Here is a 24,704-nt window from a genome sequence, read left to right on the forward strand (position 1 = left end):
CTGCAGGGCTGCGGCTCTCCAGGACAGACGTTCGCCACCCCTGAACTAGGCCTTCTGCCTAAGTCATCTGCTATTTCGGTATTGCTTTCTTTTACTAAGTGCAAGCCTCTGTGTTCACACTGACAGATATTAAATCACTGAAGTTTAGTTTCTGAGCTGTTGGTGTTTAATAGGCATACCTATTCTTCCTCTGTATCCAACTCAAACGACAAATCGCTGTGCTTCCATTGATAGTAGCACCATCTTTTAGCTCTGCTAATCTTTGTCACTTTTCAACAGCAAGTCTGTTGCTCGTGACCACCTCTTAATGATGTTTGGTTGCTTTGTCGCTACAAAACACTGTCAGTGTGAACACCCCTTCAGGCACTGCAATCATGACAGAGATATGCTATCTATGATGTAATGTAAGAGCAGGTAACTAATTACAAATAACAAGGCAACTGACAACATTTGTAACAACAAGAGGTAAAGCACACTCCATCTAGACTACGAATGACATTGACTTATTGGCACATTATTCCTGACCAGCAAAAACTCCTTTTGTAAGACAGACAACATAAGACACCATTGGGAAGAGAGTAGTTTCTCCTAGCTTCTGCTCATTTTTATAAGTGTACTTTCTTGTTGTAGATAAGTTGTAGAAAAGTTGTAGTTTTATTAGTATTCACTGCATACATATAAAAATTTTATGTATTCCAGGACTCATCATGAAGCACTTTCTCTTGGAGCCTTAGACAAATCCTCCTCCTCCGCCCCCACTTCCTTCTCTTCCCCGTCCTCCACACCCTCCTTCCTTGGCGATCAATTTCCTGTTCTTCTCAATCCTATGTTTCAGTCTCTTGCGCAAACAGCTAGCAATGCCAAGAGCGCCACCCTTTAAGAAACGTACAAAGTTGTCACCAACAAGGGGTCCCATGGCAAAGAGCCCAGGGTCAGCATTACACTCAAAGGTGTAAGGGTTTATGTCGACAGGATTCTGTCTGCAGGAGATTGGCTTGCTGGGATCCAAGCCAAGGTATTGCCCTTGCTCCTTCAAGAAAAACAAGTTGGGATAGGTCCCGATAAGAACTAGCACCATAGAGACTTTGAAGACTCTAAGGACACCATTGGATCCCCTCATCACGCAGTGCATGTCAGGCTGGAAGGAGAGCACACAGTGCTCAGGGAAGCTGGTGTAGTCAGGGAACAAAGATGGACTAGGAGCTGTGGGATTGGCAACAGGGGATGCTGGGTAAACTTGGGAACACATCATGTGGTAGACCCTGTGATATTCAGGGTAAAGTGTCTTTGGCAACTGTTTGAAGATGAGACCTGGGTCATCAGCACGCTTACGGAATGCATGCAACACAGAGACCCTATGGTTCAAGGCACACAGCACTGCATCGGCTGCGCTAAGCCCCGCCCCCACTACCAGAACAGGGTCAGGGGAAGAGCTCAGGTTGCTGTGACAGCTGACAGCCACCCCAAGGTCACGTACGCTGTGGAACACATAAGGGAGATCCTCCCCCTCTACTCCCAATCGAGCTGGAGAATCCGCTGCCCCTGTTGCTAAGACAACATTCTCTGCAAATAAGCTGAAAGGGACATGAGTGTCACCTTGGAGCTGCTGGTAGCCCCTGACCTCCCAGAGTCCCTGTGAATTTCCTTGGGAAAACCCAATACTCTCTCTCACTCCTTCTTTGCCTCTATTATCTTCATCCTCCTCCCCAGTATCACCACTTCTACTGCTTTTCTCCATTTCATTTTGTAACTCATTGCTAAACCCATTTACCAGTCCATTCTGACTGTTCTCAGTTCTGTTCTTATTGCAATAATCTAACCCATTTTTCACACCATTCAGCTGACCATTTACAGTGTTCTTTTCATCCCCAGTACTTTTTTCATGACTGCGGTGAAGTTTTTGAACAGAGGTGACATAGGTATTGTCCACAAAGTTCTTCTGGAGACCCATGAGCTTGACATAATTTTTGTAGTAGGAAGAGATCTCATCTGGAGTGGCTCGATCATTGGACACCGACCTGTGAGAAAAGCCCATAATATACATAATCCATCAATCTCAGATCTTTCTGTAAAGTCTGAAAAATTGGATCATAGTTCTGCTGGAGAGGAACCCATAATATCTTCTTGATTATCTTTGATAAACACTAATGCGGAGGTGTCCAATCCTGCTCGTGGAGGCCCAACTTCCCGCAGAGTAGTTCCAACCTGTTCTGACACACTTGTCTGAATGTTTCTAGTAATCCTGAAGACCTTGTCTGCGTCCGAAAGCTTAGGCTGCTGACTTGTCGCCTCATTGGGCAATGACTTTGCAGGCAGCATTTGCGCATGAAGGCACCTCATGAAACTGATTTCGAACAGGCTTCTAAGGAAGTGTAATGATCTACAACAAAATAGAGCAAGATTTGGTGAAAACAAAGTGAATATTTAATTACTATAATACTAATTTCTCACTAGAAGTAACATCAAAAGTGGAAAAACTTGGTCAGAAACATATTTACACACAAACTGATCACCAACTGCAAATTTCAGGTGCCATCTTTATTTTTTAGCTCAACTGTCAGAGAATGGAATGCACAGGATTGTGGGATATCAAAGGCAGTGAAGGATACATCTATGCTGCCTTCAAAAATAGATAAGATGAAGGCATCTCAAGACAGGAAGTAAAGCTGACATTGGATTCAGACGTGCCTTGATGCCTTCCTACCTTGGATTGCATCCTCTGAAGACAGCATTTTTCAGCTTTCGGACGCAGCCCTTGACAAGCTGGTTCAGGTGTGTTTAATTAGGTTTGGAACTAAACTTTGCAGGATGGAGGCTCTCCAGAAGCAGGACATGACACCCCAGTACTAATGGAAGCTACCATCAGTTATCCTCCATAGTACATACCTCCTTTTGCCCGGGGTCAAATCTCTGTAGTTGACTCCTGGTAACTCCATCCATATACCAAGACTAATGGTCAGCATTGAACCTTCCATTGCCTTGGAGACCAGAAAGAGTATATTTTGTCAATGAAGGACATTTAGTCAAAAATGGTTGTTAGGGTTGTAAATTCAGAGGCAGGTTTTTTCACATTATGTAAATTGTTATGTATAACTAGTGTATCTCTTCTACCAATACCCTAACCTGCTATAGTAAGAAAGTCATAGCAATACCATAGAAACTTCTCAAAGCTAACCTGGCAGTTATAGAAACTATTATTAATGAATGAGCTTTTTTAAGCTTGTACAGTTGTGAGAAGTATTAACCCAACTATCTCAGAGAGGTCACTCACGTGCCAGGCACCACCAGGAGTAGCTTTGCCCAAGACCAGATGAGGAATATGATGTTTCTTTTCCAGCCTCCACTGCAGTACAGAGGGGAACTCAAAGCCCAAATCTGCATTTGGATGAAGGAGTGTATCGAAGAGCACCGCCACAGGGTTCCCTGAACGCCCCTCTAAACCTTCACAAAGAAACTCCAAATCCTACAGAAAGACACACTGGTCAACTGGTTTATTGCACATTTGACTATCATTTCTGATTGTTCACAATTTAGTTTTACTCCACAATTTAGTTCCAAGTTAAACTTCGCAACCTGTTTCAATCTTTTTACCTGTTCAGTGATGGGAAGCTGCTTGGCTTCCTGTAGTTTACGAAACAGGATAGGGTTTGGGTGCACAGCCATTGGATCTAAATAAGGAGTATATCCACTCAGAAGGTACGACAAGCATATACCGGAAGGACCATTACCTGAGAGGAGAAATGAGAGACAAGTAACTGTGGAATGTTATATTGGAATCTACTAATTAAGAGCCATCAGGATTGGTTAAAGCTGCGAATGCCCTTTTTTCCATCAGTAATGAATCTGATAACATTTGCTCCTTGATGACTCACCAATGATGACTACTGGCACAGTTCGAGTACAGTCCCTCGGCAGAGAACTTTCTTCCAGCAGAGGCATAGTGGCAGCCAGAATTAGAGCTGGCACTGATAAACACAAAAGACATCTGTTAATCAAAATAAAATTAATGCTAGCTGCAAATATTAGCATATTACATTAATTCTACATATGTGGACATTTGCTAAAACTGTTTTCGTATAAAACGTTTCCATTTAAAATATTACCATATGGTGTTATGATGTTTGCATATTATTACTTGCACTGAATATCTAAAATTGATTAATGCACAACAAATGGTAACATAACTTGCAATACCCTGTAAATTCTATTCCAAGTCTATTATCTTCTGTTTGAAGCTTTAGGGTGATGGCTGATGCAATTTTAGAGTTTTAGAGTGTTTGTATTTTTTTTTACATTAAAGTTTTTTAACCATAGTACCAAACTAACAGTCATTTCTCCCCTCTTGTCATATCTCATGTGCAAAAGGTTTTAATAACAAAAAAGTCACCAACTATGTACACAACGATGGCCTTGCTCAGACACTCTTCCCTGCTGAGCTAATGCTAGCATTAGCGCTGCCACTGCTTCCTGACAAAAGCAAATCATTATCAGTTTTATGGAGTGAGGCACTGTTATCTGAGCACACTCATTGTCTCGACCTGACGAGTGTAAATCCCCCGATTACACTTCAGTTTGGCCTGTAATCCATGCTGCCCCTGTTTATGTTTTTCAAAAAAGTGGGCTTGGCATGCCGACAGTCGGCACATCGCAGCCACCCGTCACAACCGGTTTTTATTTGACCCTGGTTGTTTACACTTTTCAGAGAGAGTGCGCAGGATTCCAGGCATAACCGGGGGTGAGGATGGCATGACGGGTGTGTAAGGGGTGGAGGGGAGCATTAGCAGGGTTTGGAACTGGCATTTCCACCCCACTGCCCCATTTATTAACAGTCTCCAGACCACATTTACAAGGGGTACTCATATGGGCTGACTAGCCCCTTGTTTTTCACACTCATTTCTCTGTTTTCAAAAAAGACTAGATCCTCATAACATCTAGAATACATGTTTCTGACTGGTCAATCAGAATTCAGTGGCCAAATATATTATCAAATACCCTAGATAGAGTAATGACTGCTATCTAGGGTAAAACAGTAAAATTGACTGCTGATCCAGATTTCATACAGACTGTAAAAAAAATTCCGTAACATTTACAGTCAAAAAAACGGCAGCTGTAGTTGCCGTAATTTTACCGTAAAAAATACGCTAGCAACGTTTTAGGTTTTTACGGTTTTAACTTAAATTTACAGTTAAATACCGTAATTTCATTAACTGATATAATGTTAATATACCAACCTATTGAAGTACTGAAATCTGTTTTGTACCTTTGTAATACACTGATAACCACCAAATGCAGGTGGTGATGAGAAAGTCACATGATGAACCAAAGCCCATCACAAGCAGCTTTTAAATAATAGCATATGTAGAAGGTGCACAGTGTCATTCACACAAACACCATCATGGTAACACACATGAAACTGAAATAATGCAATAAACATTAATTTAACAACATTAGGTGTAACACACAACCCTAAAATACAAAACTGATAATAAAAAAACCAAGAAAAAACATCATTATTAAACATAGTTATTTCAACAACAAAAACATCAAATTTGAAATGTAATGCAGAGAATTCTGGGAATGTCAATTTACTGTTATTCACTCTAAATTATATGGTCTTTTTCACATCCAAAAGCGGTATACTACCATAAAATTAATGTCCAATACAGTTTTTCACCGTATATAGAAGGAGAATTTACCATTTAACAGGTTTTTACTGTAGCATTTTTACAGTCTTTTACCGTTAAATTCACGGTCATTTTTTTACAGTGTAGCCATGCTTGTATTTTGATGTTTTAAAGTATGTTTCTGCTATTATGACAGTGCATTATCCCTTGTTTATTTAACAAAGCCAGTGCCAATAACAATTCTGAATGTTCCAGCTGATTTAATTTGTTGTTAAAAGTATAATCAATAGAATTGAGTATGCTGCTGTTTCTTTTTTAAGAACACTCTTCGTTTATCTGCTTTCATATGATGGGAAACCAAAACATTAGACATGGCAGGACACAGTATCTCTACAAAATGACTGTGTGAATGTACATTAAATGTGTGAAGAGAGTTGTACAGCTAGTTGGTTGTTGTTGATGTTGTTGATGTTGTGTGTGTGTGTGTGTGTAGTCTAGACAGGGTTATCAGTGAGTTTGAAGCTCAGACTGGATGGTATGTCAGTATGTATACATGTATGCACGCGTGTATGCATATTGCGCATAAGGTACGCCCCCAAAATAGTAGATGCTCTCTAAAATGACAACTGCAGATAAGGAAACCGTTTAAAATAATTTCATTTATTTTTGAACAGTATTCGGAAAGCACTCATTTCAGAGATTAACTAACAATGTAACAATGTTTCCCTGCTCTGAATCTCCACATCATAAATCTCGGAATGTGTCTGTTAAATATGATTGTTTTTGTCTTTGTGGCCTGTGTCTATTCATACACGTACACCATATCTTCACCTTCCTGGGGCATGCTGTTAACGCCACAGAAATTGTAGCTCGTTGTTTCAATCCTTCCACGTAACGTTAAAAACTTTATTTTACGTAGATATAAAATGACAAAAGTGACTAACTTTATGCGGCCCGGCACTAAAAAGCGAGTCAAAACGAGAAGCTTTAGGGAAATATCAGAAACGAGCGTTATAATATGTGAAAAGATGTTTGATTTTAATAAATATGGCACAATTTAGGTCGCATCTACAGTCGCATGTATACTGAATTGAATAGTATTAAATGCATTTTTATAGTGATGTCCTTACCTCCAATCGAGAAATCTTCAGATTCTCTGTATTTTATTTTATTTTATTTTTCAGATTCGCGTATCTCTAGATGGCTCGGGATGCTGCACGCGGTATAAATAGTCCGTATCCCTAGTGGGAGGTTCCAAGCCGAGTCACAGGATGACATACGTGGACGACTGATTTTCTAAAGATGCTCAGCTGCTTACTGCTTTCTGGGAAAGCGCCGGATATCTAAGAAGTATGAATCATGCTGGACAATATTAAATCGACGTAGCACGTCGCTGAATCATATGCGTTACTCCAGAGTAGCAGCACGGAAAAGCTGCGAGGTCTCCTTTCAGCATGATCATCTGCGCCTCGTGCCGCACCGGCAGGCATGTAGAGCGAGCCCAGATACGCGGAGTCTGCCGCGCGCACATGGCATCAGAGAAATAACCGCACGCGCCTTTTCCGTTAAACGGGAGGAAACGTAATCGATCGTTACTCGATACGCCCGTCAGCTTTGCAAAAAGCATCACTTTATTTCATGCAACATCCCTATTGCTCAGTTAATGTTTCTGTATTGGTGGGTTTTATTCTAAAACTACTTTTTTTTTGTCTTTAGAGAAGGATGAAAGTAGTTATATAATTATTATCATTAGCCTACTTGTTCCTGGTTCACTGCAGGTGTCGACGTTACAGCCGTCACTTGCGTGTTTTTAGTGCCCTTCGTTACTAGATTAGGACAGTCTCACGTTGCTTTAATGTTTAAATTACTCTCAGACGTAACACAGACTTATTCATTTAGGTCAGCTAAGGTCCGTCTTCAGCGTTTACATTTATATAGCAACAAAATGCCACGTAAGTAATCAACAGTAATAATTTGGTAAATCAATAAAAAGCCGTTGGTCTCCTACCAGAGCAAGTGAAATGGTTACATGTAAAATACTACTTAAAATCATTTAGCCTACTTACAATGTTATATCAGTCTTTTCTGTCCTGTAGATCCTTTTCCGTTCATACCTTTGAGGCGAATAATTGGCTTTGTGCGAGTGTTTTACGACTTGTAGTCTTTTAAAGCACTGCGTGCCCACGGCTCAAGCGTCATGCTGTTGATTGCAGCCCGTTCCACTCACACTAAACCCCCCTGACGCGAAGAACATAACTGCATTACAATCTGAGGAACACAAGTACTTAGAGCTCATGATTAGCCTACTGTTATTTATTTATTTATTTTATTTTTTGACATCTAGACAAAAAATAATCATCTCACTTAATAAATTAGTTATGATAAATGGATTTTACTTTATTTTTAATGCAAAATCTTTAGTAGCTAATTTGTATTATTGGGCGAAATCTGAAAAACTCGGGGAGAACATATGAATATATATTTAGCAATGCATATTTCGACAAAATAAAAATAGGCTACTTCATATAATTTGCAGTTAAATTAGGCCTACATTGTTTGCATTTCTTCATAGTATGGAATAACAATTGAATTAAATAAATACACAAATAAACAAAGAAATGTAAAAATAAATATATATATAAATAATTATTTATGTCTGTATTTATTTCTAATTTTGTCAGGTTTGGCATTACATACAGGTGACGCCCAGATCATTCAGTAAAAAAAATAAAAAGTGTGTTTCAGTAATGATAGTAGGCTATAGAACTATCATTCAGAAAGTTTGAAATCCCCTTTTGTGTAAATTGTTTACAAAAATACAAATACTTTATGACAAGGAGAGTCATATACCTAAACCCTAGCAGTAGAACTCATGTGCACAGATAAAGGTGAGCAAACTACCTCAGAGTTCACATTATCAACGGTCATCAGCATCGTAAATCCTCGAAAGTTTTTCATATTTGTATTTTTTTTAATGTATGTACATTTATAACACTATTCTTTGTATTATATCACCTTTGCATCAAATTACAAAAAAACTGTTAACGCTAATGCGAGGGTGTTTCTAATGCTGCGTCTATGGGAGTACATTTGACATCGTTCTCTCTTCTGACAGCCGTTATCAGTCTCTCTCAGTTTTATTCCTTTTATTGAAAGTCATGAAAACACTATCGTGGAGTTTTTCTTTTGCTATTTGAGCAAATGGGAATGCAAAACATATATTTGTGGTACTCTCCCCTTCGCTGCTATTCAAGTTAACCCAACTATGACGACTTCCGCTGCCGAGAAACCCGGAAATGTGAAAAGGGTCCATTATTCTTATGCTGACGGAGAGAGGCGGAAACATGTGTAATGGACAGCACTTTCAGCCAATCACAGCACACATTGGCATGTTTCCGGAAGCACACACGTGTTTGGTCCTTCACTTCAACGATGCAGAGACAGTAACGTTGTAACAAAACAAAACAGATTTTGTGACACTTTAATACAATCTCTGCCTTGGGGAGTTATTTCGGGATGGTCTGGACAAGCAGAGTTTGTTTCCGGAAGGTTGGTATTGTTTATCGAATGACATTTAACTAGTTAGTAGTAGCCCGACCTTCACATGCTAAGTTTCTGTGTGTCATTACCAGATCGTGTAGCAAATGACTATGTAATTAATTACTGTCACAACCATGATGCTTCGCTCTAAACACTTTTATCACCTATCAAGCATATTAGCTGATTAGTAGAAATCAAGCTGACCAAAGACAGTGACAAATAATTAACATCATCCATAATTCATCACCACAAATGAATAGTTGATCATAAATGCGTTTTCCATAGGCTAATCTCACTGTAGGCCAGCAGTTGTAGGATGGCGTGAATAAGTAGTCTAGGTAATTTCCTGATGTGTTTCTGCTGTAATCCTGACGTTTGTTAACCCCAGAGGGCCCAGGCAAACCATTATTAATCATATTGAGTATGCTACAAAGTGAGTCATGTTGACAAGGGGGTTTGGGAATAATTTTTTTCTCATTAAATCGTTTAATGGTGGACTTTCCTTGCCTTCCTTGGGGGAGGGGGGGGGGGGGGGGGTGATGGTCTGGACAAGCAGAGTTTGTTTCCGGAAGGTTGGTATTGTTTATCGAATGACATTTAACTAGTTAGTAGTAGCCCGACCTTCACATGCTAAGATACGGGGGGGGTCATCTTTCCCCAGAGGCTATTAGTGAATGTGCAGGGACAGGAAAATTGAAAATCATTTATACCATAATAATAGACACAGACTTATGCAAATAATGGAGCAATGGCACAGCAGTATGCAGAAAATCTGGATACAGTCTTCATACAGTTCTTCAGAAGTGGAATACGAACAGTTTCACGAACATAATGTCCTGCTAACTTTATCTGTCTCTTTTATTTCAGTATGGCAACTTTGTGGATAATATACGGCTTTATGTGAGGGGTGGGAGTGGAGGAATGGGTTTGCCCCGTTTAGGGGGACTTGGGGGAAATGGTGGAGACATTTGGGTGGTGGCCAAAAAAGACATTACACTGAAGCAAATCAAGGACAAGCACCCTAACAAACGATTCACTGCAGGTGTTGGTTCAAACAGCAGGTAAGTCCTTTTTTTCCTAATAAAGAGAATAATGTGTGAGTGAAATGGCAATTGTCAGTAATACCTCTGGAAGACAATAATAGGAATTTCCTATGACAAAACATAATAGTATTTAATTTTTTTATTTTCAATGTATTATTGTGTTTTTAATCCATAAGATCATTAAAACTGATATTTATTTTTGATATTTGATAATAAATTGATATTGTTATTTATGTATTTAGATTACTTTGAAACATGTCACAGGAGCCTATTATATTTTTTGCTGTAACAGATTGTGTAATCTCTCCTATTGATTGTTTGTGTCAGAGTGAGATCTCTGAAACAGATGTGTTCTAGGTGTCATTCTTTTGTCTGGTGAATCTGATGTGAGAAGCTCTGCATTCTTCTGATATTGTGAAAGCTTAGTTGCTTCATGCAGATGATATGATGCATTCCCAAATCTTTTAAATACCGGTAGTTGCCATAAATAACCTATCGAATTGTCAAGCGATATTTAGCATGTCCAAGCTTCTTTTTTTCTATATAACATAATAGTACAGCAACCCCAAATGTCAAGTTCCAGAATGTAGTCCATAAGACCCATGTACTGTTTTCCAAGTCTTTAAAAATAATACAAGTGGTTTTTATGAGAAGCAGATTGCAATGTAATATGCTATTCATTGAACATCTTGACTTTCTGTTCAAATTATGATAAGATGGAACATGGAAGAATTACATTGCTTGCATGCTGAACATGGGAGAAGTAGAAGATCCTGTCCACAACTTCTTTGATTTGCATGTGTATCATGTCAGGGTTAAATGTACAGAAGTGTGTATGATAATTTTGTGTGAGGAAAGTGAAACACTTATTTTTGGACTGCTTCTCACATAAAGCTGTTGAATGACTTTTTAAACCAGAAAGGTGCATAAGAAGTAATGTACATTTTTGTAAATGATGACAGATTCACTTTTTGGTGAACTAGATGAACACATTTCACAAATAATTGTTCTGCTATACAACACATTATGTGACTTAGTAAGTGGCCATGTGTCCTGTTTTTTTTTCAGAAATGCACACAATGTTTAATTGTTTTGTGAAATATTGAATCTTGGTTGTTTTGTGCTGATTTTGTAGAGACCGTAAGTAAAGTATTGTGTGGTGCTTTTGTCAGTATTCATGCTCTGAGAGGGGCTAAAGGAGAGGACAGTCAGGTCTTTGCACCTGTTGGGATCAGTGTTACAACAGACGATGGGAGAATCTTGGGTAATTCCATTTACACCCCTCTATAACATCTAGATCATTTAGGTTTTCCTCTCACATCACTTCATGTTTTTATTTGACATGCTTATTAGACATACTTTGCACTTTGATTGCACATATATCAAATGCCATTTTGTGTTGTTTGTTCCCTTTCATATTGTATTCTGTACGTCTTATCTAATGGTAATTTAAATTTTTCTTTTCTCATTAGGAGAGTTAAACTGTGAAGGAGACAATCTTTTGGTGGCCAAAGGGGGTCATGGTGGCTCTCTTCACTCTGGGTTCTTACCCAGTAAAGGTCAAACCAGACAGATACGGCTGGACCTTAAACTCATTGCAGATCTGGGACTTGTAGGGTGAGTGTCTACACAGAATGTGGACTGGAAAAGTATTGCTCTCAAACAAAAAAAGGGTATAAATTACAAGGTAAAGCACATGAAGAGCTAAAAATGATCTAGGAATAATGACCAAAATAATGCATAAAACAAAACTACATAATGAATAAACTATATTTGGTACATAAAAACTTTTATTATTATTGTTATGTTATGTTTTGCAAAAGTAAAGCTGTGTAAAGTGTCATAATTGTGACCCTTCTTGTTTTATTGTTTTCTCTTTCCATTAATGTGTATTTCACACACATCAAAAATGATTTATTTTTTTGACAGGTTTCCCAATGCAGGCAAATCCTCCTTGCTGACTGCCTTGTCGCATGCTAAACCAAGAATTGCCAGCTACCCCTGTGAGAACTGATAATCATTTACAAATTAGTTAAACCAACGTAGTTCAATACACAAACACACACGTATGTATATATATATATCAGTATATGTATACGTGTGTGTATAAAACTGCCACTTTATTGCCACTTTTACAATAATCCCTTGTTATTTTCTTTTATTTTACTTCCGCAGTTACAACTTTAAGACCTGAAATTGGAAAGGTTATGTATGATGATCACAAGCAGGTAGGATTACAGGCTCTATAATAGCATAAATAATAAAATAAAATAATAGGACTTATACTGTATGCTGCTTAACAAGCTTGGTTTTGACCTTCTCCCATAAAATAGTCTGATAATTAAACCAAAAATTACAATACAGTTATATGCAATATACAATATGTATATACATAAAATAGAAATTTTTATTGAACAGACCTTCAGCAAATATAATTTTATATTACATAATACACACTTTTTCAGACTGATGCCAGAGTGAGTTACAGAAGTTTGTTTTTCTCTGGAGGTTTCAGTAGCAGACTTACCAGGACTCATTGAAGGTGCTCACATAAATAAAGGCATGGGACACAAGTTTCTCAAGCATGTGGAGAGAACCAAGCAGCTCATGTTTGTGGTACTGAGTTTTGTCTGTTACGTGAACTTGAATGTTAGTGACTGTGAGAGTTGAATAGTAATGTCATGTTCTGATGTTTCAGGTCGACATCTGTGGGTTTCAGCTAGCTAGTAACACCCCGTTTAGGTCTGCATTTGAAACCGTGCTGCTTTTAAACAAGGTAATAATATACACTACTGATTCTGCAAGGATGCATTAATTGATCAAAAGATCAAATATTAAGAAATGTTTCTTGAGCACAGCACCAAATCAGCATGTTAGAATGATTTCTGAAGAATTGTAATTTCTGAAGGATCATGGGACAATAAAGACTGGAGTAATGGCTGCTGAAATTTCAGCTTCACCGTCGCAGGAAGAAACTACATAAAAAAATATTTAAATAGAAAACAGTTATTTTTAATTGTAAATTGTACAAATGTTTTTGATCAAATAAATGCAGCGTTAGTTAGCATAAAAGAGACTTCATTCAAAAACATTTTAAAAATTTCTGACCCCAAACTTTTGAACGGTAATGTGTTTTGAACACACACACACACACACACACATATACAGTGGGGAAAAAAAGTATTTAGTCAGCCATCAATTGTGCAAGTTCTGGATATTTGACATGTGAGCTCTATGTAAAAAAATAAATAAAATGAAAATAAACTGCTTTTCTGAATGAAATGCTTCTGCATATATGATTGTGCTATATAAAGTGCTCTTGATTTTCTCTGTTAATCAGGAGCTGGAGTTGTATAATGAGGAACTGTTAGGGAAGCCAGCGATCCTGGTCATAAATAAGATGGACCTCCCCGAGGCTCAGGGCCGTCTCCGAGACCTGGAAACTCACTTAGAGAACCAGGAAGGTAGGTTTTATTAGAAGCAAATGGGCAATTTAGGGGCTATTTATTAAATAGGCCATTCAAGCATATTAGTCACAAATTGCCTTTAGACTTTGTTTTGTGTTATTTTAGGTATACAGTGGGTGCATTACAGAAATTTCATATCACAGCAGCAGATGGTTTTATCAATCGAGTGGTTGCATTATTGTTTCATACAATAGCAGTTATGTGCAACAAACTTCCATATTCTCTAAAATGGGTCACATTGCTTCCGGTTCAGATCTTTTGTATGTACTCGTTTTACTCAAGATGCTTTCAAAGAAGATACCATAGATGGTCATAACCAATGTCCATCACATGTGCAGATTGATATCAGTTCAACATACCCATTGTGTCTAAAAAGCAGTCAGAGAGCGGTTTATTAAATCTGCTAAATCGGCCATGTTTTACACAAATATATGCACTGTAATTTTCCCTGGTGGGGAGGTCAGTGATTTATTGACTATTATGGCAGTCTCGAGTTTCTGCCACAAGTAAATTTGCCTAAAGTACAGGCCTAATGTGATTGTTTTATTGCATTGAGCTTAATGGCTGTGTACATGTAGTGTTCCTCAGTTGATAACTCTTTTAAGTGATGCTGTGCTTTCCTAGAATCAAGCCATCTCTTTCCTGAGGATGTCATCCCTAAAAGCCTAATGCGTTTCACGCACGTCGTCCCAGTCTCTGCCACAACTGGCCTTGGTCTGCCCTTGCTCAAGTCTCTCATCCGCCAATCACTTGAGGAACAGAACATCATAGAAACTGATGGTCAGCGCAGTGAGAGGCTACTTAAGTTGAGAAGGGAGATTCCCACTTCCTCCATACCTAGCTGGGGGATTTCTCAGCCGACCTGAGATCCCACATATAGGTTTGTGTATGGCAACCCATAAATGATCCTCAGGGATACTGTTGAACATTTGCGGACATGTGAAATATGTAATTATATGCAGTTAAAGAGCATTCAACAGAACACAAACAGCACATTTCACTTAAATCAGTCTGTGTTGTATAGACTAGTATCTGTGCCTGATATGTACCAAAATGCTGACCTTTGTGTCTGGGTAAGCTTTAATGTAATGCATTGCTTGAAGTTGGTTTTAGCTGCTCTCCCAGTCTGATCATGCTGGTCTGGTTTGCTGGTTTTAAAGGTGTTTTGTTAACTTGTCAGCTGGTCTACTAGATATTCCATCTGAACAGGCTGGGAGCCAAGATTAAAAACTGGTCAATACAAAAAATTATATATATATATATACATACACACTGCTGTGCAGAAGTTTGGGATCAGTGAGAGTTGTAATGTTTTTAAAGACGTCTCTTCTGCTCATCAAGGCTGCATTTATTTGATTAAAAATACAGGAAAAAATGTAATATTGTGAAATATTATTAGGATGTAAAATAACTTTTATTAATATACATTAAAATCTAAGTTATTCCTGTGATGCGCAGCATCATAACTGCAGTCTTCAGTGTCTCATGATCTTCAGAAATCATAATTTTTTGTATTGATATATATATATACATTTTTTTATTTATTTATTTTTTTCCCACAACAAGGTAAGATGGCTAAAAATGCTCTCTATGAAAATTATTTTCTGTGCTTTATTCTATAAAAAGTGACCACCTGGAATTTTAGCCATTACTTGTTCTTATTCAGTTAACCTTCCTGTTTTTCAAGGTCTTCATGATTTTTTTGGAGTAGTTTGTAACAGAATCAGCGCTCTACTGCCATCTGCTGATTTTTCATGCTGTTGTTTGTAATGTAGGTATTTTATGCCTTTATTGACTGTTTAATGCTAGATTATTCTGTACCAGAGTAAAACCAAGTAAAACACTTGCAAATTCAAAACAATTTTTTTGTGTATCATAAATGTTTGTCCTTTTGTTCACCTGCAAACACTTGTCAGCTCCACCATACACCACTAGATGCCACTAAAATCTTGCAGGTGGTTTGCAGGCCAAACCAGGGCACATAGGCTACTTTTCATGATAAACAGACAGTGGACTGTTTCAAAAGTTTGCAGGTGCTTTGATCGGTGTAAAATTTGCATGCATTGTTAGATCCATTTAACACTTGGGAAAGTCAAGCATATGGATCTGGTCTCTTTATCACATTTAGTCAGAAGACATGTTTTGTTTGGTATCCAAAACCAGTTAACACCCCAAACCAGTTAGAACTGCATTGTATCCAGTTAATCATTTGTTAATTATTATTTATTGTTTTATAGCAGCCAAGAGGTTGACAGAGGAAGGAGTGAGAGAAAGCAGGGAGATGAAGTGATCTGAATGAGCAGGTTTTATTGAATAATCTTAGTTCTGTCTGTTTCAGTGCTCAGCTGGACTTCATCTGACCACAACAAATTCAATACGTTGAATTAATGCAATGGAAAATTACCGCTTCACAGCACCATCGTGATGTTAAAAACCTTGAAATGGAGACTTTACGTTGTCTCTCACAAAGACAAATATCACTTGAAACCACATAATCATAAGATTAATCTGCAATAGCAAGCATTACAAGAGCACAGATAATGAAAATAAAAATCAACAAATGGTTAAATGACATGATAAATGATTATCCATTAACAAAAAAAACAAAAAACTATGGTTTAGTATCTGTATGTAAATGTATGGTTTCTCTCATTAAGCTACACACAGATTGCTACAATTTAAATCCTTAGATCTTTCAGCATTTTAAGTTAAGTTATTATTTGCAAAATTGGTTTGTGATTCATGCAAGACATTCACATAGTTCTTGTGGGTGCAAAGCCACATTTAAAATTTTGTATAGTAACTTACAACCAATAATGTTTATGCAATGATTGCAATATTTCATATATTTAACTTAACCTATTCAGAAAATGTGTGAACCATATGTAACAATATAGTTTATCATGGAAATCAGTAGACTAAAATTAACGTTTTGCTTCATTACAGATAACCATGTATTCTGTGTAAGCATCTCATTCGATTAAAATATAGGTTTAACAGTATGATATATCAGAAGGCTGAAGACAGATGCAGTTGCTTTTAAATTGAATTCATGTAGTCAGACATAGAGCTGGAAAAATCTCAGGATTCATTTACCAGCAAACGGAAGCAAACCACCAATAGGATCAGAGAGGAAGTACTGGAAGTGCAAAATATGCCCAGACAATCACTAAAAGAAGAGAAATATACATATAAATATTAATGCACTGTCAGCTGTACTAGAAAATATTAATTTAATCTCATATTTTGATACTGTATGGTTTGAAATGTAAATTGCTATTTACAAAGTTTATGTACCATTATAAAACAGCTAGTTGTGGCCCTGGCTTCTGATTAGTCTGAGCCAATAGCTGATCGTTATTTTTGCTGCATAGCAACCTTCTGTAATATTAAAGAGATATATTCTAGCAGAAGGATGCCAGTCAGTGAAATTGCCTAATGTGATAACATTTCAATTAAACTTTTAATGAGTGGGGGCATGTTTGTTTTCATTTTAAGTTCACTGATTAGGGAACTTGGGCCCGAGATGCTGGGGCTCCAGCATCCCTGCGATAGTGGGGACAAACCTGGAAAAATAAAGGCATGTCCCATCCTATAAATTACATCTCATAGTAAGAATGTAGGCCTATGAGAATGGCAATACGCTGCTTAATAAAATAATGTTCTAATAAAAATGTCCGTCATTAATATTTTAGTATGCAGCAACCGTATATTATAATGTACAGTGCACAGCATTAATGAGTACACCCCCTCTGATTAAATATAAAAGATGTATTTTCTTAATGATCACTAATATAATTCATAGAAAGATGGCAAAATTGAAATGTATTAAACATATTCTTAATAAAAACAGAGAAATACATGCCATTAATATCTGTAAAATTAGAAATTTCGCCAATTTTTGTTTAAATGAAGGATTGCAGAATTGAGTACAACCTAGATTTAATTCAACCAAGTGTAATATTCTAAAACTTAATATGTCCTCCATATCTCTAAGTACACTGCTCTGACACTTCTTGGCACTGAGTGTACAAGTTCATGACAAATTTTCACATCTGTCCTGTTTAACTCCTGGAGGACGACCTCCTGAAATGCCCTGGTCTTTAATGGGGAGTGTTGCTCAGCTCGTCTCTACAGAATCTCTCACAGCAGCTCAAGAGTGTTAAGATTGAGTGAAATACATGTCCACTGAAGGATTTTCAACTCAGGAGAATGAATATCGTCATTGTCATGTTAAAAAAAGCCCAACAATGCAGGGAATGAGAAAAGGGTAGCATCTTCAGTTTCAGGTTTTTGTATTACAGCACACAGTGGTGTGTGAATTCATGACAGCGTTGATAAAGTGCAACTCCCTCACACCTTCAGCACTCATACATCCCTATAGAAGAGCTTTACTACCACTGAACGTCACTGTGGGAACCAGGCACTTCTCGCTGTACTCCTTCCTCTAGCAACACCAGAACATTTTGGATGCTGTTAGATCCGAAATGATTGAACTGGTCTCATGAGACCATAGCATGGATTCCCAGAAGTCTATATTTTGTAAATATGGGCCTTGGAAAAAGCTAAATGAGTTTATTGTGCTTTGGGTACAGTCGGTAATTCTGGTGTGGATAAACAACCATGCATGTCACTTCTGCATGCCACATCTTACTCTGTGAGATAAAGTGTCACTCTTTTTACAGCTTTTGCTGGCTCTGAGACACTTTCACAGTGTTTCTCCTGCTCTTTTTCTAGCAAAAACTCACTCATCACTAAATGAAAGCTTAAAGTGAAGACCTGATTATTTCAGGGGCCTTTTCACAAGTCCATTGTTTTTGAATTTCTGTGTTAATTTGGCTATATTTTCACACTTAAAACAATAATTTGGTATTCCTATTGTACCATTGTCCTCTATTATGCTAAGAAATAAATCTGACAGTTCTCTCTCAAGTGGTTTCATTGTTGTCAGCGTTAAGTCTGAGTATGATTCAGTGGGCCATATGACACTTAATTATCAAGAAATTACCTTTAACAGTTTTGGTTCAACATACTTACCTGATGATCAATACTTGCCTTAACCTTACACCAGAATTTTTTTTTATATTTTTTTTTATTTTTTATTTAGTAACTTTTAGGAGGGTGTACTCCTTTTTGCAACACAACATTTTATCACTTTGATAAGACAATGGTATTTTCTTGAATAATTTTAACATTCTTCTTTGGTAACTGATCAAGCAGACTTGCTGGAATATTATATCTCTAAAAAACCATAACATGTCTTCTAAGCAAAGAGTAATGGCTGAATTTGTTACGTTTCAGAGGGGGTGTACTCATTTATGCTGTGCACTGTATATATTATAACACATACACTTATTATAATAAGTGTATATATTATACACTTATAATGCATTCTCTTTGATTTTATTCTTCACTTTGGGCAGGGTAGAGCATTCTTCTGACATAGCCCCGAGATATTTATGACAATATATTCTGTATTTGTAAACAGGAGTTCCCTAAATGTTCTCAGAAAATTGCAAGTCACAAATTTAAATTCTTGTCATCATTCTAATTCTGCCCCATTTACTCTTAATACAGTGTGTTCTGAAATTACTTCACAAAACCTACCTTGCATGCTGAAGAGAAGTATTATGTCATCACTCTTGATAAACTTTCTTTTAGTGAGATATTCTTTAATTATGACAGTAATTTCAGGCCAGCAGTCTCACACCAGAATTTGACGATCACCTAACCCGCCCCTAGCAGTAACCCTAACTTCACTACAACTATAAGCTTCTCCCCACCACTAACTGTAAAGGCCTGGTTATACTTCATTTTCCTCATTTTCCTCCATCTTGCACACAGCTGCTTCCACACAGCTTTCAAAAACTTAACCACGGATGAGAGAGGATGGACGAGTTTGACACATGCACAATATCACTTAGTGGACACTCAAGTGGTTTCATTGTTGTCAGCGTTAAGTCTGAGTATGATTCAGTGGGCCATATGACACTTAATTATCAAGAAATTACCTTTAACAGTTTTGGTTCAACATACTTACCTGATGATCAATACTTGCCTTAACCTTACACCAGAATTTTTTATTTATTTATTTATTTTATTTAGTAACTTTTAGGAGGGTGTACTCCTTTTTGCAACACAACATTTTATCACTTTGATAAGACAATGGTATTTTCTTGAATAATTTTAACATTCTTCTTTGGTAACTGATCAAGCAGACTTGCTGGAATATTATATCTCTAAAAAACCATAACATGTCTTCTAAGCAAAGAGTAATGGCTGAATTTGTTACGTTTCAGAGGGGGTGTACTCATTTATGCTGTGCACTGTATATATTATAACACATACACTTATTATAATAAGTGTATATATTATACACTTATAATGCATTCTCTTTGATTTTATTCTTCACTTTGGGCAGGGTAGAGCATTCTTCTGACATAGCCCCGAGATATTTATGACAATATATTCTGTATTTGTAAACAGGAGTTCCCTAAATGTTCTCAGAAAATTGCAAGTCACAAATTTAAATTCTTGTCATCATTCTAATTCTGCCCCATTTACTCTTAATACAGTGTGTTCTGAAATTACTTCACAAAACCTACCTTGCATGCTGAAGAGAAGTATTATGTCATCACTCTTGATAAACTTTCTTTTAGTGAGATATTCTTTAATTATGACAGTAATTTCAGGCCAGCAGTCTCACACCAGAATTTGACGATCACCTAACCCGCCCCTAGCAGTAACCCTAACTTCACTACAACTATAAGCTTCTCCCCACCACTAACTGTAAAGGCCTGGTTATACTTCATTTTCCTCATTTTCCTCCATCTTGCACACAGCTGCTTCCACACAGCTTTCAAAAACTTAACCACGGATGAGAGAGGATGGACGAGTTTGACACATGCACAATATCACTTAGTGGACACTTTTGTCTCAACATTCACCTTATGTCTGGGTGGACACAAAAATTGGGCTGTACACAGACAGTGCGCAGACCGTTGCAAAACATGTATGACCATCATGTACTTTGAGCTTAACCTCAGTGAGTTTATAATCTCCACTCTAACTTTCAGTCTGAGACTGCTGTCACGTGTGGCACTACGGGTCTTCAGCTTATTGTCTGGTGTAGACGGTGTTAACAATAGTTAAAACAATATTCACCTTGTAGCACACGGTCCCTGCTTGACTGCTGCATCAAATGAAATCTTGAAGTTCTTCACTGTCACTTTAGGGCAGGGTAGAGAGTTCTTTTGACGGAGCCCTGAGATATCTGAAACAAAGTATTCTGGATTTGTAAACAACAGTTCTCTAAATGTTCTCAGAAAGTTGCAAGTTGCAAATTTGAATCCTCGTCATCATTCTCATTCTGCCCAATTTACTCCTAATACAGTGTGTTATTTAAGATCAAATTGCTTTCTGAAGGTACTGCACAAAACCTACCTTGCATGGTGAAGAGAAATATGATGTCACCACCCTTGATAAACTCTCTTTTAGTGAGATCTTCTTTCATTATGGCATATTCATAGCCAAAATATACACCCAAATATATGGTCTCATTGCCAATGACAACTCGAGTTCCATTATTTCGAGGATTGTCCCAGTAATTACTGTCATCTGTTACAACAAAATATGGCTTTTAGACCCTTCAAAGCTACATATAATAATAACCTTGATCATCAATTAACTAAAATGCTGCATGTAAAATGATATGAGAGAAAAATAATCAGAATCTCACAGGAAGAAGCCAAAGTAGGGTCAGTCATGAAGCTTTTCTCAGAGGACATGCGCTTCTGAATGTGTGGGTTCTGGTCAAGCATCTGGAAGGTTATTTGTCTCCATGGGATTCCTTAAAATAGCTACTCTTTTGCCTAGAGAGCTATTTTGGGCTTCAAGGTAGGAGTTCCTACATATGTGGTTTATTAAAAACAATAAAAACAAAAACTTTAAATTAACATTTTTTATTTTATTTTATAACTTTATTGTTTATATTTGTCAAACAGAAAAAAATATATATCTGTCTATATTTGGATTACTAACTGGAACCATACTGTACCCGTCACGACTCTCCACAGAGATGTAAGAAATGTCTTCTGCTGTTCTGGGCTTAAACTCAATACATGATTTCAGTCTGAACTGCTCAAATGCTCTCAAAATGACTCCTTTATAGTTCATACCTATAGCCATGGAAAACATGAAAGTTAATTTAAATACTAAATGAAAAGTTGACATGACATGAAAATCCATGTTTTCTTACTGAGATTCACACTCAGCTCATAGGGGATGGGAATATTCCACCGGTACTGATTCCCAAGAATGGCGCTCCTTTGATTAGGCTTTAAAGCAGATTGTTTTAAGTATCCTGGGAGGACTATAAATGCTGATTTCTGAATTATCCAATATTGTAATTATAGAATGTCTTGGAAAGGAACTCACCATCATGATGTCTCCTTCTCTGAGATTTAAACCTAACACCACAAGAGAGTTCAGTTCACAGTGAATATGCTTGAATAAAACAGGAGTAAAAAAAAAAAAGATTTATAAACAAAAATAGATATTAGTTGCCTTACTGCAATGTATTTGAGTTTTTGTGATAATACAGCAGTTTTACCTTTGTTTATATCTGGAATATCCTTCCGATCCTCAATAATGTCTTTGAGACAAATATAATAAAGAAAACAAAGGACAGAGGGAGAACCAGAATTGTGTGCATTAAATACTAGACAAAAATGTAATTTTAGTGAAACATCCTGAAAGTAAAACTTTGAATGGCTAATCATATCATCAGGCAGTAATGAGCAGCCCAAACCGGATCTTTTACACTACACACATATTAAACATATTACAATAACTTTACAACTGATTTATTTCAGTGACTGTGCTGCCGTACTTACCAGACGTATCTGGTGGAGGCTGAGAACATGAGATATGAAAACAATATTCAGAAAAATTGATTTAAAAATCAACAGCTATCTACCACTTTTACAATGACAATAACATAAGCTCTCGGACTTACCATAGATGATGCTGGGCAAAAAGCCAAAGCCAGACTCAGCAAAATAATTGTGCGTAATCGCATCTTCACTGAAAAAATCATAATGATCAAATTTGATTGATGATTTATGGAGTTTTTCTAATCACTTTAAAATTTACAAGCAAAATACTTGGGACACATAACTTTTTTTGTAAAAAACATATTTAATTATGTTTAATAATATTGAAATATTATCCAGTAGGTTATTTACATTTAAGGTAATAAAAATTAAAACAATTCTGGAAACTAAAATATGGATGCATACCAGTTTTCAGTCACTAATGCAGCTGAACATAAAACTGCCTCCCAGTCACCCAGTTTGACAAGAAAGTGTCAAGTTGTCACATCCACTCTGTTTAGTTCCTTTTTGTTTTCTTTGTTTATAAGCAGGTTCTCATTTTTACTATTATATTATTACTATTACTATTGTTACTCGTTTGTTAACTAATTAGCCCCACCGTTCTCTTTCCTCATTTGCCCTGTGTATTGAAACTCCAGTCTGACTCAGTTTCCTCATTTGCAATGTGTCTCTTTCCTCATTTGCTTTATACCCCCAGTCTGGCTAAGTTCTTTGTCTGTTCTTGTCTTAATAGAGTTTGTTTACTTTGGTCCAGTGGTTTTCCTGTGTCTCAGTGATAGAGTGTTTTTGTTTAAATCAATATTTACCATTTGTAAATAGATAGTTGTCTCAACTCTTTTCCTTCCAGAAAACAAGCTAAGACAATTGAGAATTTCTAGTTTATTATTTGAACATGCAAATAGCATAGTCCATCTCTTCCTCATACTGAGTTCCCAGTATATTTACATAGTTTTAACAATAGGGGTGCCTGGAAAATCAAAAAGAGGTTTTTACAGTCATGCTGCAGAAGAACTTTTTTTTTTTTTGCTTACACCTTCACTGACAGGTTCTGAAATTATCATTTTTTTTATTAGCATCTTTTGAAGATGTTCTATATATATATATATATATATATATATATATATATATATATTTTTCTACAAAGAACCTTTTTGTGCAAAGGAAATATTTGATGGTTCTGCCCCAGAATTAGCTACAGAGCTAAATTTCATCTGAAACACCCTATAATGGATTTTTTTTAAAAATGAGACTCCCAAAGTTATGTAATCATTTCAAAACACAGGAATATTCAATGATCACAAACCTGACTCATCTTTAACCATATTTTCAAATGTAACTTAAACAGTAAATCAGTAACTCTAAAATGCGCTTCACAATCACCTCTTGACAAAGCTCTTGTTTGTCTTATATTTTCAGTGCGTGAAGAAACTAATTCTTTCAAGGGTGAGGGTGCAAGGTTATAAACAATTTTGTACATTAAACAACAATTGTAAAACATAAAATTGTCAAAAGTTAAAAAAAAAGTCACTTTTTAATTATAAAACAATGATGATATCTGTTAGGTTTCTTGTCAAATACTTTTAAAGCACGTTTATATAAGGTGTATAAAGGTCTAAGAGATTTTCCTGCTTGTGACCATGAATACAATCGGAAAAATGAGAAAAGATCAAAGAATGCAAAAAGACTCTTGCAGCTTCTATTGAAAGTTGACTCCATATACGTAAATAAAAACAATTCTAAGTTGAGGTGTCACTGCACAAACTATTTTTGAACGTGCTTTTTAAAAGTTAAATCAGAGTCTAAAATAACTCCCAAAATATTTTAAATCCGGAACAATTTGTAATTTTCCACCATTAACTATTATATCTGGTTGGACCGCCACCTTCTTTTTGGTTTTAAAATACATACAGGCACTTTTCCAACCATTTTATGTTACACAACACTGAGTAAGCCAGTCTAAAATGTTTGACATTGCATTAGATAATTTTTGTGCCACCTGTTCTTTTGTTTTGACATATACATAAATCACAGTGTCATCTGCGTACATTTGAATATGTACATCAGGACAAAGATCTGAAAAGTCATTCAAGTACAATCTGAAAACCTTATAGGGTTAACCCCTGTGGAACAGTCTCT

The 24,704-nt window shown here is 36.8% G+C and overlaps 4 protein-coding genes across 5 annotated transcripts; 1 reads left to right on the forward strand and 3 right to left on the reverse strand.

Moving 5' to 3' along the window:
- Nucleotides 1–635: 635 nt before the first annotated feature.
- On the reverse strand, nucleotides 636–6,806 carry LOC107582167 (oxidative stress-induced growth inhibitor 2-like). Its single transcript, XM_016267894.1, has 6 exons — nucleotides 6,755–6,806; nucleotides 3,873–3,965; nucleotides 3,592–3,728; nucleotides 3,272–3,463; nucleotides 2,887–2,978; nucleotides 636–2,018 (listed from the first exon to the last, which is right to left on the reverse strand). Exons 2-6 carry the CDS (start codon nucleotides 3,937–3,939, stop codon nucleotides 731–733), a joined length of 1,776 nt encoding a protein of 591 aa, XP_016123380.1. The 5' UTR covers nucleotides 3,940–3,965; nucleotides 6,755–6,806; the 3' UTR covers nucleotides 636–730.
- Nucleotides 6,807–8,987: 2,181 nt separating this feature from the next.
- Nucleotides 8,988–14,931, forward strand: gtpbp10 (GTP-binding protein 10 (putative)). 2 transcript variants are annotated; one of them, XM_016267813.1, is made up of 10 exons: nucleotides 8,988–9,173; nucleotides 10,032–10,225; nucleotides 11,380–11,471; nucleotides 11,680–11,824; nucleotides 12,137–12,210; nucleotides 12,383–12,435; nucleotides 12,716–12,823; nucleotides 12,906–12,983; nucleotides 13,548–13,671; nucleotides 14,299–14,931. In XM_016267813.1, exons 1-10 carry the CDS (start codon nucleotides 9,141–9,143, stop codon nucleotides 14,538–14,540), a joined length of 1,143 nt encoding a protein of 380 aa, XP_016123299.1. In that variant the 5' UTR covers nucleotides 8,988–9,140; the 3' UTR covers nucleotides 14,541–14,931. The 2 variants fall into 2 exon arrangements, with proteins under 2 accessions (XP_016123299.1, XP_016123300.1); XM_016267814.1 differs by lacking the exon at nucleotides 8,988–9,173 and adding an exon at nucleotides 9,704–9,736.
- A 1,634-nt stretch (nucleotides 14,932–16,565) lies between these two features.
- LOC107582168 (meprin A subunit beta-like) lies at nucleotides 16,566–21,512 on the reverse strand. Its single transcript, XM_016267896.1, has 4 exons — nucleotides 21,413–21,512; nucleotides 21,118–21,291; nucleotides 20,839–20,947; nucleotides 16,566–16,843 (listed from the first exon to the last, which is right to left on the reverse strand). The coding sequence occupies exons 1-4, from the start codon at nucleotides 21,492–21,494 to the stop codon at nucleotides 16,756–16,758; spliced, it is 453 nt and encodes a 150-aa protein (XP_016123382.1). The 5' UTR covers nucleotides 21,495–21,512; the 3' UTR covers nucleotides 16,566–16,755.
- Nucleotides 21,513–21,565: 53 nt separating this feature from the next.
- On the reverse strand, nucleotides 21,566–23,095 carry LOC107582136 (meprin A subunit alpha-like). The gene is made up of 8 exons (XM_016267867.1): nucleotides 22,974–23,095; nucleotides 22,691–22,758; nucleotides 22,569–22,587; nucleotides 22,286–22,327; nucleotides 22,111–22,142; nucleotides 21,932–22,010; nucleotides 21,715–21,851; nucleotides 21,566–21,580 (listed from the first exon to the last, which is right to left on the reverse strand). Exons 2-8 carry the CDS (start codon nucleotides 22,751–22,753, stop codon nucleotides 21,566–21,568), a joined length of 387 nt encoding a protein of 128 aa, XP_016123353.1. The 5' UTR covers nucleotides 22,754–22,758; nucleotides 22,974–23,095.
- Between the last annotated feature and the right edge of the window lie 1,609 nt (nucleotides 23,096–24,704).

Source organism: Sinocyclocheilus grahami, unplaced genomic scaffold, assembly GCF_001515645.1.
Source record: "Sinocyclocheilus grahami isolate Dianchi unplaced genomic scaffold, SAMN03320097.WGS_v1.1 scaffold40.1, whole genome shotgun sequence".
NCBI classification, from domain to species: domain Eukaryota; kingdom Metazoa; phylum Chordata; class Actinopteri; order Cypriniformes; family Cyprinidae; genus Sinocyclocheilus; species Sinocyclocheilus grahami.